Below are 14,149 nucleotides of genomic sequence, written 5' to 3'. Positions count from 1 at the left end.
TGCACAGCTTAGTTCTCGACATGCCTGCTGACTCCCCTGCTCTGCATCTATTGAAAAGATTTGCCATTTCAAGATTTAGTTGATTTATTTGTTGATTCTGTGGTTCCCCTGCATTAGTGCGCAGCCATGCATGCGCCCTGGATCCGTTTGGGAAGGCTGGAGGTTGTTCTGACATCTGTCTACTGAGCAACAGTCACAAGACCCGTACCTGCCGCTGTCGCTCTGGATTCAGCCTTGGCAGCGACGGCAAGTCCTGCAAAAGTGAGTATCGAGACTGAGAGCCCATTAACTGAGGATGATTAATGATAGCACTGAATGATGGTGGTCATAAAGGCGATGACAGGAATAATGATTCTTATTCATTAAGAAGATTTTACTTTCCCTCCTCTACAGAACCAGACCATGAGCTGTTCTTGGTGTACGGGAAGGGTCGTCCTGGAATAATCAGGGGCATGGACATGAACGCCAAGGTGCCCGATGAGTACATGATTCCCATCGAGAACCTAATGAACCCCCGCGCTCTGGATTTCCACGCTGCCAGTGAATTCATCTACTTTGCTGATGCCACCAGCTACATTATTGGTCGCCAGAAGATAGATGGCACAGAGAGAGACACCATACTGAAGGAGGGTAAGATGTGCACAGAAAACTTTTTCCACTGCTACAAAACATTTAGTGAGGAAAAGAAATCAGTCAGGCATATCATTTCCACTTTATTCCCTTGGTTAATCGTTGTGACTTCCTTTAACCCTCTGGCTTCCTGTGCCTATCTCAGGTATCCACACAGTAGAGGGGATAGCAGTGGACTGGATGGGAGGTAATCTCTACTGGACAGATGACGGGCCTAAGAAGACTATTAGTGTTGCTAGGCTGGAGAAGGCTTCGCAGACCCGCAAGACCCTCATTGAGGGAAAGATGAGCCATCCTCGTGCCATCGTGGTGGACCCCCAGCATGGGTAAGACACCGATAACATCATTTATCAGTTAAAATGAGTCTTAAACCGTCATAAACCCTGGGATGTACCATGAGAGAGCCTTACAACTCAAGGCTTCATCTTGATATCTCCAGCTTTCACGGACATCTTTGAATGTGGTGATCCCTCTTCTTGTCTCCCAGGTGGATGTACTGGACTGACTGGGAAGAGGACCCCACAGAGAGCAACAGAGGGAAGATCAAGAAAGCCTGGATGGACGGTTCACACCACCAGGTGTTCCTGACGAGCAAGACGGTGCTGTGGCCTAATGGCCTGAGTCTGGACATTCCCCAGGGGATCCTGTATTGGGTGGATGCTTACTATGACCGCATTGAGATGGTTTACCTTAACACCACCGAGCGAAAGGTTGGTGACGCTCTTGGAATATATTTAGGTTGTAGTGTATTCATGTGTTTACATTTGCCCAAAGAGATACTCCAGAATATTTGAAACTGTGACTCGTTCCCAACGTGAAGATAAACGCAGGTAATATTTTGAGAATGATCCTCTCTGTGTTTCTTGATTTAACAGGTGGTGTATGAGGGCCAGGAGCTTAACCACGCTTTTGGCTTATGTCATTACAAACAATTCCTCTTTTGGAATGAGTATCGTGGTGGCAGCATCTATAAACTGGACCAAGTCACCAAGACGGTCACGCTCCTGCGCAACGAGAGGCCACCTATCTTTGAGATCAGAGTGTACGATGCACATCAGCAGCAAGGTGCATCTCCCCTGTCCTGATTCATCATGAACTAATAACCAGTGTGACGATTAAACAGCTGCGATGACTGTTGTTACACTGCTCAGTCTGACTTTGGCTTGTGTGTTTGTTTTTTGTAGGTTCCAATGCGTGTCGAATTAACAACGGTGGCTGCAGCAGTCTGTGCCTCGCTATCCCTAACGGCAGGTCCTGTGGTTGTGCTGACGATCAAATCCTGGATGTCGATAATGTCACCTGCAAAGGTACTTAGCTGCTTTACCCGTACAGAGGTTCCACCAAAGATCAATGTGGAAGGTCATGGAAAATTCATTATGCAGCAGGAGTCGAGGCCGTTAAAGAATTCTGGGCTGTATTTTCCATTTTCAAGCTATTCCATCCACTGCATTTTTCCAAATGTGGGGACAAGTTTTCAAGAACCTCCACCAGGATTTTTAAAACTTTAACACAGGAGAAACTTGATCTAGGCACCACAAAGATTTATTGTGTTTTGGTGCTTAGTTCTTGTCCCAATGTCTCATCTGTTCCTGTTCCCGCCTGTGATCTCATCTCCAGCCAACCCCTCCTACGTGCCCCCACCCCAGTGCCAACCTGGGGAGTTTGCCTGCAAGAACAGCCGCTGCATCCAAGAGCGCTGGAAGTGTGACGGGGACAACGATTGTCTGGACAACAGCGATGAGGCCCCTGAGCTCTGTCGTAAGTGTGCTCTGTCATTGTCATGGTTACGCAGCAACACATAGATCAACAAAAATTGGTTTGAGGGTGTTAGCTAACGTGAACCGACAGAGCGTAAAAGCGTAGTTTCCAGGATTGTCTCTTTCCATGCATGTGGCTGTAATTTCGTTGGCCGGCTTCCGCCTAATCAGGCAATAGAACCAGGGACTGATGTTTGTCTTGGAGTTCCTAGTGTTTCTATTCCTCATTTAAAGCATGTCGTCTTTGCCGATGACTAGTGTAACCTTTTTGTTATTCACCCCCAGACCAGCACACTTGCCCATCTGACCGATTCAAATGCCAGAACAACCGCTGCATCCCTTTGCGATGGTTGTGTGATGGCGACAACGACTGTGGCAATGACGAGGATGAATCGAACACAACCTGCTCCGGTATGTTCGCTTTAAGACAGCTTTTCAGTTTCTAGTTTTGATATGTGAGCTTCACAGATTTTATTACCTGAGTAGCAGGTAGTTTTCTGTGACAAAAACAATTCTGTTATCGGTCGGAGTTTATTTCTACCTGTGACTAGGCTTGTTTAAACTCAAGCGTCTCTGTTAAAATGAAAAGTGCAAATGGGGAAACACTGGACTGATATAAGTTTGGGACGGTCGTCTGACGGTGCAGCAGACACACTGAGGTCTGGGGCTGTAGATGCCAGTGTGATGTTAAAAACTGCTACGGAGAGTGAATCAATCTACCGTCTTGAAACACAGTGTTGGTCCTCACCTTACAGCTCGTGTTGCTTTTATAAGAGCTGTGCCAGTGTCTCAAATAAATTGGAGGTGATGGCAAATTGGCTTTAACCTAATATAGATAAAGTGAGTGTACTGTTTTTAAGGTCACAGCTATTTTAAGTCCTTTTTGTAAAAGCAGAATATTGGAAATTGAATTAGTCTGTCGTCTTTAACTGTGATGATTTATTGTGAGCTTGGCTGTTGAGTCAGGGATGTTGAGAAAGGAAAGAGGACTTACTGAACAGTTTTACGCCCTGTTACACTGCCAGCCCGTACATGCCCGCCCAACCAGTACCCCTGTGCCAGTGGGCGCTGCATCCCCATCTCCTGGACATGTGACCTGGATGATGACTGTGGGGACCGCTCTGATGAACCAGACTCCTGTGGTGAGTCTTTTCTGCAGCTTCATGTTTGTTGCCTTGATGGAGTCAGCTTTCATTGTTAATCTCTCATGCTTTTGATCCTTACACGCGCTCTGTTCCCAGCATACCCGACCTGCTTCCCTCTGACCCAGTTCACTTGTGCCAACGGACGCTGCATCAACATCAACTGGCGCTGTGACAACGGTGAGGGTCAAGTCCTAAAAAGCTGCACTTCAAAGCAGACTGTTATCTGACCGTAAGACTCCTGTGTGTGCTCTGATGTACAGACAATGACTGTGGAGATAACAGTGATGAGGCAGGCTGCAGCCATTCTTGCTCCAGCGTCCAGTTTAAATGTAACAGCGGCCGCTGCATCCCAGAATACTGGACCTGTGACGGCGACAATGACTGTGGAGACTACAGTGACGAGACTCATGCCAACTGCACCAACCAGGGTAGGAAACAGTATAACACTGTCTACTCTCCCCCAGCGCCTGCAGATAAAGACTGTCCTGTGTCTAAGTCCAGCTGTCATCACAGCATGCATTGTACTTGACTGTGGTTACATGTTGTTGTTGTTTGCAGAGGTAAATACTGTAAGTTGTCATAATGAAGTCTGGATCCTACTCCTCCCTGTCCCGTTTCCTCCACTCTGCATGCCCCTGCCTGCCCTCTGGTTTCCACTTATCATTTACAGCAAATCTTCTCTGTTGCACTGTTCAGGATGGGATTATGTGGATAGATAACATTTAAACTCTTTCATGGACTTGTTGACTTGGCAAATATGTTTTGACTACACTGCAGGGACGAATTTACATGTCTGCAGTTGAGAATGACGGGTTAACAGCCCTTGATGGTGTTGACGGAGAACGGTGCCACAGCACGGTGCCGCGTTCTTCCGTCACTTGTCGATCTGCTTCGAAACATGTATTCTGTCCTGTGTGTGTGTTCTGACGTTGTGTGTAGGGTCTGATCCATCCAGAAACACAGCCAAGTGTTGTCTCAGAGTGCAGGCTCAGCATGACCCGTTGGGCTAATGAGCAATCTGTGCTGTGTGTGTGTGTGTGTGTGTGTGTGTGTGTGTGTGTGTGCGTGTGTGTGTGTATGTGATGGTTCTCTCTGTGTACCATCTAGAAGTGATAAGCTCTAATAAACATGTAATACTGTCGCCTTCTCTTCATGTATATTGGATTCTGTGCTAGAAGGTCCCTGGTCCATTTCATGCTCTAACCATACCGACCTCTGACCTTTACCTTGAGGTGATGTCATTGTCACTGGCACCTTTTCAGTGGTGGGACATGAGCCAGTGAGCTGTCACTGTCCTTTGACCCAGCTCCGTGTCTCTACATACCTTCACCAGTTTGTGCTGTCGGTGCGAGTGTGCTGACTTCTCGTTTGCTCATCTGTCACACTCTGCCTTGCTGTTTCCCGTACAGCTACCCGTCCTCCAGGTGGCTGTCACGTAGACGAGTTCCAGTGTCGGATGGACGGCCTGTGCATCCCAATGCGCTGGCGCTGTGACGGTGACACGGACTGTATGGACCTGAGCGATGAGAGCAACTGTGAGGGTGTGACCCATATGTGTGACCCAGCGGTCAAGTTCAGCTGCAGAGACTCTGGTAAGATGCTTCAGCTGCTTCACCTGTCGGGGGTAGACATGGACTTTGATGCATATCCTGTGTTTTGATAAAGAGCGCTAGGGGAACGTTAACATCATGTGGTCTTGGTCTTGGTCTTGTCAGCTCGCTGCATCAGCAAGGCCTGGGTGTGCGATGGCGACAGTGACTGCGAGGACAACTCGGACGAGGACAACTGCGAGGCGTTGGTGTGCAAGTTGTCTCACCACATGTGTGCTACCAACGACTCCATCTGTCTCCCTGCTGAAAAGCTATGTGATGGCACCGACGACTGTCCAGATGGCTCCGATGAGAAACTTTGTGGTAACACGGCCTTTACACATAAATACCTTTCTACACATAAACCACCACAACGTGAAAATGTGTTCAGCACTTGTTTCTTTTTGCTCATATTAATATTCACACATCCAGTACATACAGAGTTTCTGTCTCGGATATTCTCAGGCCTTTCATTCCTGTTTCTTGTGTGCAGACTTGTGTTCGTTGGACAATGGTGGTTGCAGTCACAACTGCACCATAATTCCAGGGGAGGGCTTCATGTGCTCCTGTCCCCTGGGCATGGAACTGGGACTTGACAACAAGACCTGCCAGATCCAGAGTTTCTGTGCCAAACACCTCAAGTGTAGCCAGAAGTGCGAGCAGGAGAAGTCCAGCGTCAAGTGTTCCTGTTACGAGGGCTGGGAGCTGGAGTCAGACATGGAGAGCTGCAAAAGCACTGGTGGGTAAAAAGAGAGGGACTTGTTGGCATAAAGGTTTTATTTACTCTACTCCTGCAAACTAAATAATTACTGTCTGGCTTCATAGTGAGAGCACCGTCATTTTCTTATGCCGAGGAAGCTCCACAGGCGTGAATATACAACATTTAGTCGCATTGTGGTGTTGAAGATGTTTGTTTGGTTTTTTTTTTTTTTTTTAACAAATGAATAGAAAATACTTTGATTATTTTTTTTTTTTTTGGAAGGGACAAAGGAGGGAGATGCAGCCGATGTGATCGTCCAAGTTCAGCAAGACATTTTGTGGATCTTGAAATGAGGTTTACTGAACTGAGACTCATTTTCTTTGCCTTCAGATCCCTTCAAGCCTTTTATCATCTTCTCCAACCGCCATGAGATCAGAAGGATTGAACTTCACAAAGGGGAGTTTAGTGTCCTGGTACCAGGCTTGAGGAACACCATCGCCTTGGACTTTCACCTCAACCAGAGCACCCTGTACTGGACTGATGTTGTGGAGGACAAGATCTACCGTGGGAAACTGTCTGAAAATGGAGGTGAGGCAGCTCGTTAGCTACAGCTTTATGTAACTGTAGATGATGACGAAAGTGAGGAAACAGTCTAATTTACTCAGTAGTATGTTTTGGTTTCAGTGCCAGTGTTTGTAAGTGAAGTACAAAGTCTTAAAGTGCATATTTTCTTCTGCGAGAGCAAATCATCTTTGTGCTTTTCACTCAGCATGTCTTGGGAATGATCTTCCACTGAGCAGATACACTCACTGTAATTTCTCAGAGCCAAATATCTTTAGAAAGAGACTGTGGTCAGCAGTGGCGGTCTGTGACCCTGAATAAATCTCCCAGGTCATAGCCTTTCCTGCTCCAAAACCTCAAGCCTCCTTGCCAATCAAGGTTGTGTTCCCAGCACTGTGCTCAGGGGGCACACGGAAGGCTTTGTCTGTTCCCATTTGTCTCAGTTCTTGCTGTGCGTGACTGCAGCCAGATCACTGATGCAGCGCAGGAGGCGCAGCACACTGTGGTTCCAGTTCCCAGCCCTCTAACTTCACCATTAAAACAGGACTTCTGAGGAGAGACATTGTGACCAACTCATAGATCAGCCCCTGCTGTTTGTTACCAAAGCCATGTCGGAGTCACCAAAGTTGTTGGCATACACTGCGTAGTGCCGGCAGCTTGCTAAACACACCCCTACCAAGGCATACAGACAGACAGGCAGCCATAACTCCCAACATGCCCTGGTGCAAACTGTGAAAAAGGCCCATCCCTCTCCCTCTAATTACAACTGGAAGGACTTGTGAAGAATGTGTCTGATGATCACACGTTTTGGTTTTGTTCAGTACTTAGTTTTGCATAATGGCCAGTAGTTGGTAATAATAAAAGCAAGGTGGATGTGATGCTTGGGGCCACGGCTGGTTGAGGTCTGACAGACGTTATAAACAGGAAAACATATCAATCTTTCTATTTAGTTGTCATATGACACCAACCTAGTTTTACGTCCCCCTTTCTCTGTGTGCTCTGTTCAGCCTTGACCAGTTTTGAGGTGGTGATCCAGTATGGACTGGCTACCCCAGAGGGCCTGGCTGTGGACTGGATCGCAGGAAACATCTACTGGGTGGAGAGCAACCTGGATCAGATTGAGGTGGCCAAACTGGATGGGACGATGAGAACCACCCTGCTGGCTGGGGAGGTGGAGCATCCCCGAGCCATCGCCCTCGACCCTCGTGATGGGTAAGAGGCATAAATCAATAGACTGTAAAAGTCTAATTGCTCGCCGTGTTATTCTTTGCATCTCATTGGTCTGTTTGTCTGTGGAAGTGACGTTTACTCTCAGTGAAAGTGATCTCTCCTCACTTTGCTTTACTTTTTGTTCCCAGTATCCTGTTTTGGACAGACTGGGATGCCAGTCTGCCCAGGATTGAAGCAGCATCCATGAGTGGTGAAGGCAGACACACGATCCATAAGGAGACAGGCAGCGGTGGCTGGCCCAACGGACTCACTGTGGACTACATGGAAAGACGCATTGTCTGGATTGACGCCAGGTACCATTAACGACAAGCCACTGAAAATACAGAGCGATTTTATTGCACTGCAGTGCCCACTCAGGTCTTGTCATCATAATGTTCTTAATAAACGTGCAGATGTGCTTATTATTATTATATTAAACTGCATATAAAGTCTGCACTCACCTGTTAATGACGGTGCATCGCTGCCTTAATGCTTCTCCAGGTCTGATGCCATCTACTCCGCTATGTACGACGGTTCTGGGCTGATTGAGGTGTTGCGGGGTCATGAATATTTGTCCCACCCCTTTGCTGTCACCATGTACGGAGGCGAGGTCTACTGGACTGACTGGAGGACTAACACTCTGGCCAAAGCCAACAAATGGACAGGACACAATGTCACTGTAGTCCAGCGCACCAACACGCAGCCCTTTGACTTGCAGGTGTATCATCCATCCAGACAGCCCCAGGGTAGGTTGCACATTGGAGAAGCACACCCTCACGGAGAGAGATCTCAGATTTACTCCTGCCTGTCAACATGGTTTGGGCTTTAACTCAAAAGAGCAATGTTGACGAACTGACAGCTCATTGATTCACAGCTCCTCTTCCCCAAAGACAGCTGACCTTTCAGAGCTTTGAGACGTGTTGTCTCCTCACACCGGCAGCAATTTGGACAACTCCCGCTGCCTCGTTGATCAGAAAGTCACCTCACTGTGCGGCATTTCCCATCAGCTCAGTGGGAAATAAAACCCTCCCCCTGTGACCTAAATCTCACAACCATGTTTGACAACATGGCAGAAAGATCGTCAGAACTGTTTTGCAAGGCTTTGTCATATCGAACTGTCAAACAGATAGTTAGCAGCCAATGGGTACGGGACCCCGAAGGTCTATGGGCAGCTGAGGAGCACTGGGTTCTGTAATTGGGCTCAGGAAAAGACAGATCTCACAGACTTGTTGATTGACAGTCTTAATTAACGCCCATGACAGTGATGAGGCAGCAAATAGTTTTGACAGGTCTGGTAGACGAGGTCTTTCCTGCGCTCTGACTTTCCTTTAGGGTCCATTGATGGAGAGGTTCATTACACCGAGAAAATGACTATGAGACTCTGGAAACTGCATCTCATTAAAATTACAGAACATATTGTGGGTCTCTTGTGCATCTCTTTCTCTTCCACTATATTTCCTTTATGACTTTTTGTCTCTTTTAGCTCCGAACCCATGTGCCAGCCGTGATGGTAAAGGCCCCTGCTCCCACCTCTGTCTCATCAACTTTAACCAGACCTTCTCCTGCGCCTGCCCCCACCTAATGAAGCTGCAGCCTGACAAACGCACCTGCAAAGGCAAGAACAGACCTGCACATTTTTCACTTCCCTTAAAAACACACAGCTGCCACATATAATCCATGTCATCGAAGAGCCAGGGGGAGGACTCATGACTGTCGAGACCTCTATGGTGCAGGACGCTCAGGATGCTGAAGCAGCCAACTCTTATGACAGAAGATGTGATTACATCTCCTCAGTGTCCTCAGTGTTTTTATCTCTATTGTATTTAATATAAGACTGCCACAGAGTGGATTTCTTGCTGTGGGAATTTATCTACGTGTGTGTTCACATGCCCTCCCTCCCAGTGTCCTCAGCAGTATAAACACAGTATGGTTGTATTAGGGCCTTATGATGGTCCATGTCACGTCTCCAGCCCACATCCAGGGGATGGGACTGTCCTGAATATTGCATCCCAAAACATAAGCTAGCTGATGCTAACGTTCCTATCCAATAAATATACTGTGTAGTGGGGTGAGGTGAGGCCGTGTGCTTGGTGTCTGTTTTTACAAGGTCGACATATTAATGACCCATCAGTTTGAGCATTTCTGTCCTGGGATCCAGCTGGTTCCCTTTTGAAGGTGTGAATCTATTTACAGTAACTGAACTGTGAAACTGTGTTAACACAAACATACGGTCGAGTCCTACCTGAGGTTTATGTTGCAAACACACGCTGTACACATGAAAAACTGATATCTAGAGTTAGAAAGGCTCCTCTTTCTCTGCTCATCTGTAGAAATCATTTTTAAAAAATCAGAAGTGATTAAAATCGTTCGTGTGGTTGTTTTTCTTTCCCAGAGTCTCGCAAGTTCCTTCTTTACGCTCGTCAGATTGAAATCCGAGGTGTAGACATTGACAACCCTTACTACAACTACATCATCTCCTTCACTGTGCCCGACATCGACAACGTGACTGTGGTGGACTATGATGCCGTGGAGCGTCGCATCTACTGGTCCGATGTCCGAACTCAGACGATCAAGAGAGCGTTCATCAACGGCACCGGCGTGGAGACAGTTGTGTCTGCTGGTAAGAACAATCCCAACGAGATCGGGTTCGGTTTTCATTTCGTTTATTTCACTTAGACGTTTAGACCTGGTAAGTGTCATCAATGTCCACAGAAGCTGAGTTACTGCCACTTAAAGTAAAAATATCTGGTAACACAGAGTATTCCCATGGAAATCTTCCTTCTTTCTGTTGTCCTCCTGACACTTCACAGACCTTCCTAATGCCCATGGACTAGCAGTAGACTGGGTGTCCAGAAACCTTTTCTGGACCAGCTATGATGCCAATAAGAAGCAGATTAATGTGGCCAGACTGGATGGATCCTTCAAGAACGCTGTCATCCAAGGTTTAGACAAGCCCCACTGTCTGGTGGTGCACCCTCTGCTGGGGTGAGCCTTAGCTCTCGCTTATTCATGACATTCTTTGTTTTCTGTTTTACATTAATGAGTCTTTGGTAGAGTGTCGTTCTCCGGGCTGCACATCTCAAAGTTTTCATGTCCCTCCTCAGAAAGCTGTACTGGACTGATGGTGACAACATAAGCATGGCTAATATGGATGGTGGCAACCGCAGCACGCTTTTCATCAACCAGAAGGGGCCAGTCGGTGAGCAAATCTCCCCCCTACCTTCACAAATAACAAAAAACTGAATCTCTCAGTGAAAGTACAGGTTAAGCATGTTTACTTTTTCCATTTAGGCCTCTCCATTGATTATGAAAAGGAGCAGCTGTACTGGATCAGTTCAGGAAACAGCACCATTAACCGGTGTCAGCTGGATGGATCCAAACTGGAGATCCTGGAAGGTGTTAAAGGCAAACTTACCAAGGCTACTGCACTGGCTATTATGGGTAGGATTCTTTTTAATAGTTAGTCTTTCTAAGCAGATCTGCATCTCAGGATCATGTCAGCATAGAATATTATGAATCTGTTTCCTTCACTGCAGGAGACAAGCTGTGGTGGGCAGACCAGGGAACTGACCAGATAGGAACATGTGACAAGAAGGATGGAGGTAACTGGAAGGTTTTGCGAAATAACACCTCCCCTATGATGCACATGAGAATCTATGATGAGGATGTGCAGAAAGGTAAGAAATATCACTTGAAAATCCTTAATGCTTGAGGCTTGTAAGTTATGAGTCTACAAGTAATTTTAGAGAACTGGAAATTTCAATTAATTTGACTCCAGTCTCATGTTTTTGTAGTGGATGCAACACTCACCAATCAAAATGGGCCTCATTAACCTCTGTTCTTTTCTAGCGGGTATCAACCTGTGCAGCAATAACAATGGTGACTGCTCCCAGCTTTGTCTGCCCACCTCAACAACCACCAGGTCCTGCATGTGTACTGCTGGGTACAGCCTCAAGATAGGACAGCAGTCTTGTGAAGGTAAGACACGGCTTCACAGCTGCAAACGCACACACAGCAGGACTAAAACATTAAGGTATCCTATTTTCTGAGCAGGTATGGGCTCTTTCCTGCTTTACTCTGTTCACGAGGGAATCCGAGGGATACCACTTGACCCGGCAGACAAATCTGACGCCTTAGTGCCCGTGTCTGGCACCTCTCTGGCTGTCGGCATCGACTTCCACGCTGGTGAGAAACATCAGAAACTAGACGTCGAGTGACGTTTTAAAGATGATATTACGAAAGTGAGGCGAGTGTTTGAGTGACACCAAAGGTATTATCCTTCTCAGAGAATGACACCATCTATTGGGTGGACATGGGCCTGAGCACCATCAGCAGGGCTAAGAGGGATCAGACGTGGAGAGAAGATGTGGTTACCAACGGCATTGGAAGGGTGGAGGGCATCACCGTCGACTGGATAGCAGGTCTTGTGAAGGCCAATTTGAAATCTGATTGTAATTCAATCAAACACTTTGTAAATGCAGAAGCACAGATAAAGGAAGATGTAGCTGATTTATGTCCTTATATTGTTATAGGAAATATTTACTGGACCGACCAGGGCTTCGATGTGATTGAGGTGGCCAGGCTGAATGGCTCCTTCCGCTACGTAGTCATTTCCCAGGGCCTGGACAAGCCCAGAGCCATCACTGTCCACCCAGTGAAAGGGCAAGTCTTCCTGCCAACACTTCATAATGCTGTTTAACTCATTGCCTCTGAAATGCATTAAACCATCAATTTAAATCATCTCCTGTGTGCAGGTATTTGTTCTGGACCGAGTGGGGTCAGTATCCCCGTATTGAGCGCTCTCGGTTGGATGGCTCCCAGAGGATGGTCATGGTCAATGCGAGCATCAGTTGGCCAAATGGAATCTCCATCGACTACAAGGTGTGGACCATAATGCCTAACATTTACCTCAGCACGTTTTTCTTTGTTGACAGACGATATTTATCATGTCTGATTTGAAGTGGAAATAGTGTCGAGTACACGAACCCCTTTGAATTACCCTTTGGACCACATTTTAATGGGTCATAAAATGTGGTCCTGTCTTGATTTAAGGCAGGCGACTAAAATGTGTTTACACAGAAACAGTTCTAGTCCTTAATAATTGATTGAGCCTCACACAAGTCTTAGGTTCAGGTCTGGGTTCTGACTGGACACTGACATTATCCTTCATTTGCCTCTGGATGCATTTTAAACCCTTAGTTTCATCACGGAGCACCAAAGTGCTCTTTGCCAAACCTTAAGTGCACAGTGATGTGTTTTTTGGAGAGCAGCTACTTTCCCTGTGGTGCCACGGTCCATGCACCATAGTAATGGTCGACTCACAAACAGTGAAGCTGACCAGCTCCGATGATTCATTTAAGCCTTTAGCTGTTACTCTGGGTTTCTGTGTTCTGCACTGGGCCTTTGGAGTCATCTTATCTGGGCGTTTCTACAGAGAGCAGCCTCAGTGCTACATGCTGTCCATTTATAGACAGGTTGTCTAACTGTGGTCTCATGTAGACTTTCACTGGGCAATGCAAGTCAACAGTTCTGGTCATAAGTCCACTGAGATTCCTTTTTGCTTATTGAGACACTGCTAACAGCCCATTTCTATAAGTGATACTTTAGTTTTCACTAGCCTGCTCTGTGAATGTATTAATGAGTTTAATATGAACAACATCAGTAATTATTAGTAATTAGTAATAAATTGTTTCTTCATTATTGTAACTTAGATGAAGATCTGACCGTTTTTCATGACAAATTTATGCCTAAAGGCTTTAGAATCTTTTCATTATGTACCCTGTGCTTTCATGTGTGTAACATATATATTATAATAGACATAAGACAAGTTCAAATAAAAACATGAACAAATATACTGTATATACAGAACATTAAAGGCAGTAGAAAACAAAATGATTTGGATTTTGTCTTTATGTTCATGAGTTAACTGGATAGTCCCAGTTTTCCACGTCCACTTATTGGTTTAATGGTGAACATCAGAACTCCCTCGATAATTGACTTGGTTTCGTTTGTGCTTTATCGCTGCAGGAGGGTCTGCTTTATTGGTGTGACGCCAGGACAGATAAGATTGAGCGCATCAATCTGGAGACTGGAGAGAACAGGGAGCTGGTGCTGGTCAACAACAACATGGATATGTTTGCTGTGTCTGTTTTTGAGGAATACATTTACTGGAGCGACAGGTCAGTTCATCTGTTTATTGAACCACATTTGATCATTTTCCCAGACCAGTTATTTGTTATTATTCTGCTGTTTTGTGCCGTTAACTGACTTGTTGTCTTTTGTCTAGGACTCATGCTAATGGCTCCATTAAGAGAGGCAACAAGGACAACGCTACAGATGCTGTGCAGCTCAGGACGGGCATTGGTGTACAGCTGAAAGACATCAAGGTTTTCAACAGGGCCCGACAACAAGGTAGGAAAAGATAAAGTACACATAGACCTTAAACCCAAACCTGGCCATGAGAAAAATGGGGAGGGCTATATATAAAAGCATATGAAACACACACACCCAGTGATAAAAGCCTTTTCCCCCTGACTGAATCTAAATGCCCCATGGATC

At 46.2% G+C, this 14,149-nt stretch overlaps 1 protein-coding gene across 3 annotated transcripts in view; it reads left to right on the top strand.

Annotated features, from left to right (window-relative positions):
- Positions 1 to 14,149, top strand: part of LOC113145297 (low-density lipoprotein receptor-related protein 1-like) — an 80,465-nt gene that overhangs the window by 42,795 nt on the left and 23,521 nt on the right. For all 3 annotated transcript variants that reach the window (XM_026331853.2, XM_026331855.1, XM_026331854.1), the window contains exons 10-40: positions 118 to 261; positions 394 to 630; positions 776 to 956; positions 1,118 to 1,340; positions 1,506 to 1,695; positions 1,815 to 1,937; positions 2,248 to 2,388; positions 2,673 to 2,798; positions 3,413 to 3,529; positions 3,629 to 3,709; positions 3,793 to 3,960; positions 4,942 to 5,124; positions 5,248 to 5,445; positions 5,615 to 5,860; positions 6,212 to 6,409; positions 7,390 to 7,594; positions 7,741 to 7,905; positions 8,093 to 8,337; positions 9,075 to 9,206; positions 9,984 to 10,211; positions 10,402 to 10,576; positions 10,696 to 10,790; positions 10,883 to 11,032; positions 11,128 to 11,268; positions 11,441 to 11,569; positions 11,645 to 11,776; positions 11,878 to 12,012; positions 12,124 to 12,253; positions 12,346 to 12,472; positions 13,619 to 13,770; positions 13,878 to 14,002. In XM_026331853.2, coding sequence (XP_026187638.1) covers positions 118 to 261; positions 394 to 630; positions 776 to 956; positions 1,118 to 1,340; positions 1,506 to 1,695; positions 1,815 to 1,937; positions 2,248 to 2,388; positions 2,673 to 2,798; positions 3,413 to 3,529; positions 3,629 to 3,709; positions 3,793 to 3,960; positions 4,942 to 5,124; positions 5,248 to 5,445; positions 5,615 to 5,860; positions 6,212 to 6,409; positions 7,390 to 7,594; positions 7,741 to 7,905; positions 8,093 to 8,337; positions 9,075 to 9,206; positions 9,984 to 10,211; positions 10,402 to 10,576; positions 10,696 to 10,790; positions 10,883 to 11,032; positions 11,128 to 11,268; positions 11,441 to 11,569; positions 11,645 to 11,776; positions 11,878 to 12,012; positions 12,124 to 12,253; positions 12,346 to 12,472; positions 13,619 to 13,770; positions 13,878 to 14,002 — 5,022 coding nt within the window. The remainder of the gene's footprint in view (positions 1 to 117; positions 262 to 393; positions 631 to 775; positions 957 to 1,117; positions 1,341 to 1,505; positions 1,696 to 1,814; positions 1,938 to 2,247; positions 2,389 to 2,672; positions 2,799 to 3,412; positions 3,530 to 3,628; positions 3,710 to 3,792; positions 3,961 to 4,941; positions 5,125 to 5,247; positions 5,446 to 5,614; positions 5,861 to 6,211; positions 6,410 to 7,389; positions 7,595 to 7,740; positions 7,906 to 8,092; positions 8,338 to 9,074; positions 9,207 to 9,983; positions 10,212 to 10,401; positions 10,577 to 10,695; positions 10,791 to 10,882; positions 11,033 to 11,127; positions 11,269 to 11,440; positions 11,570 to 11,644; positions 11,777 to 11,877; positions 12,013 to 12,123; positions 12,254 to 12,345; positions 12,473 to 13,618; positions 13,771 to 13,877; positions 14,003 to 14,149) is intronic.

Source organism: Mastacembelus armatus, chromosome 7, assembly GCF_900324485.2.
Source record: "Mastacembelus armatus chromosome 7, fMasArm1.2, whole genome shotgun sequence".
NCBI classification, from domain to species: Eukaryota; Metazoa; Chordata; class Actinopteri; order Synbranchiformes; family Mastacembelidae; genus Mastacembelus; species Mastacembelus armatus.
Note: the sequence above shows the minus strand (reverse complement) of the source record. Positions and strands in the feature narration are given on the sequence as shown.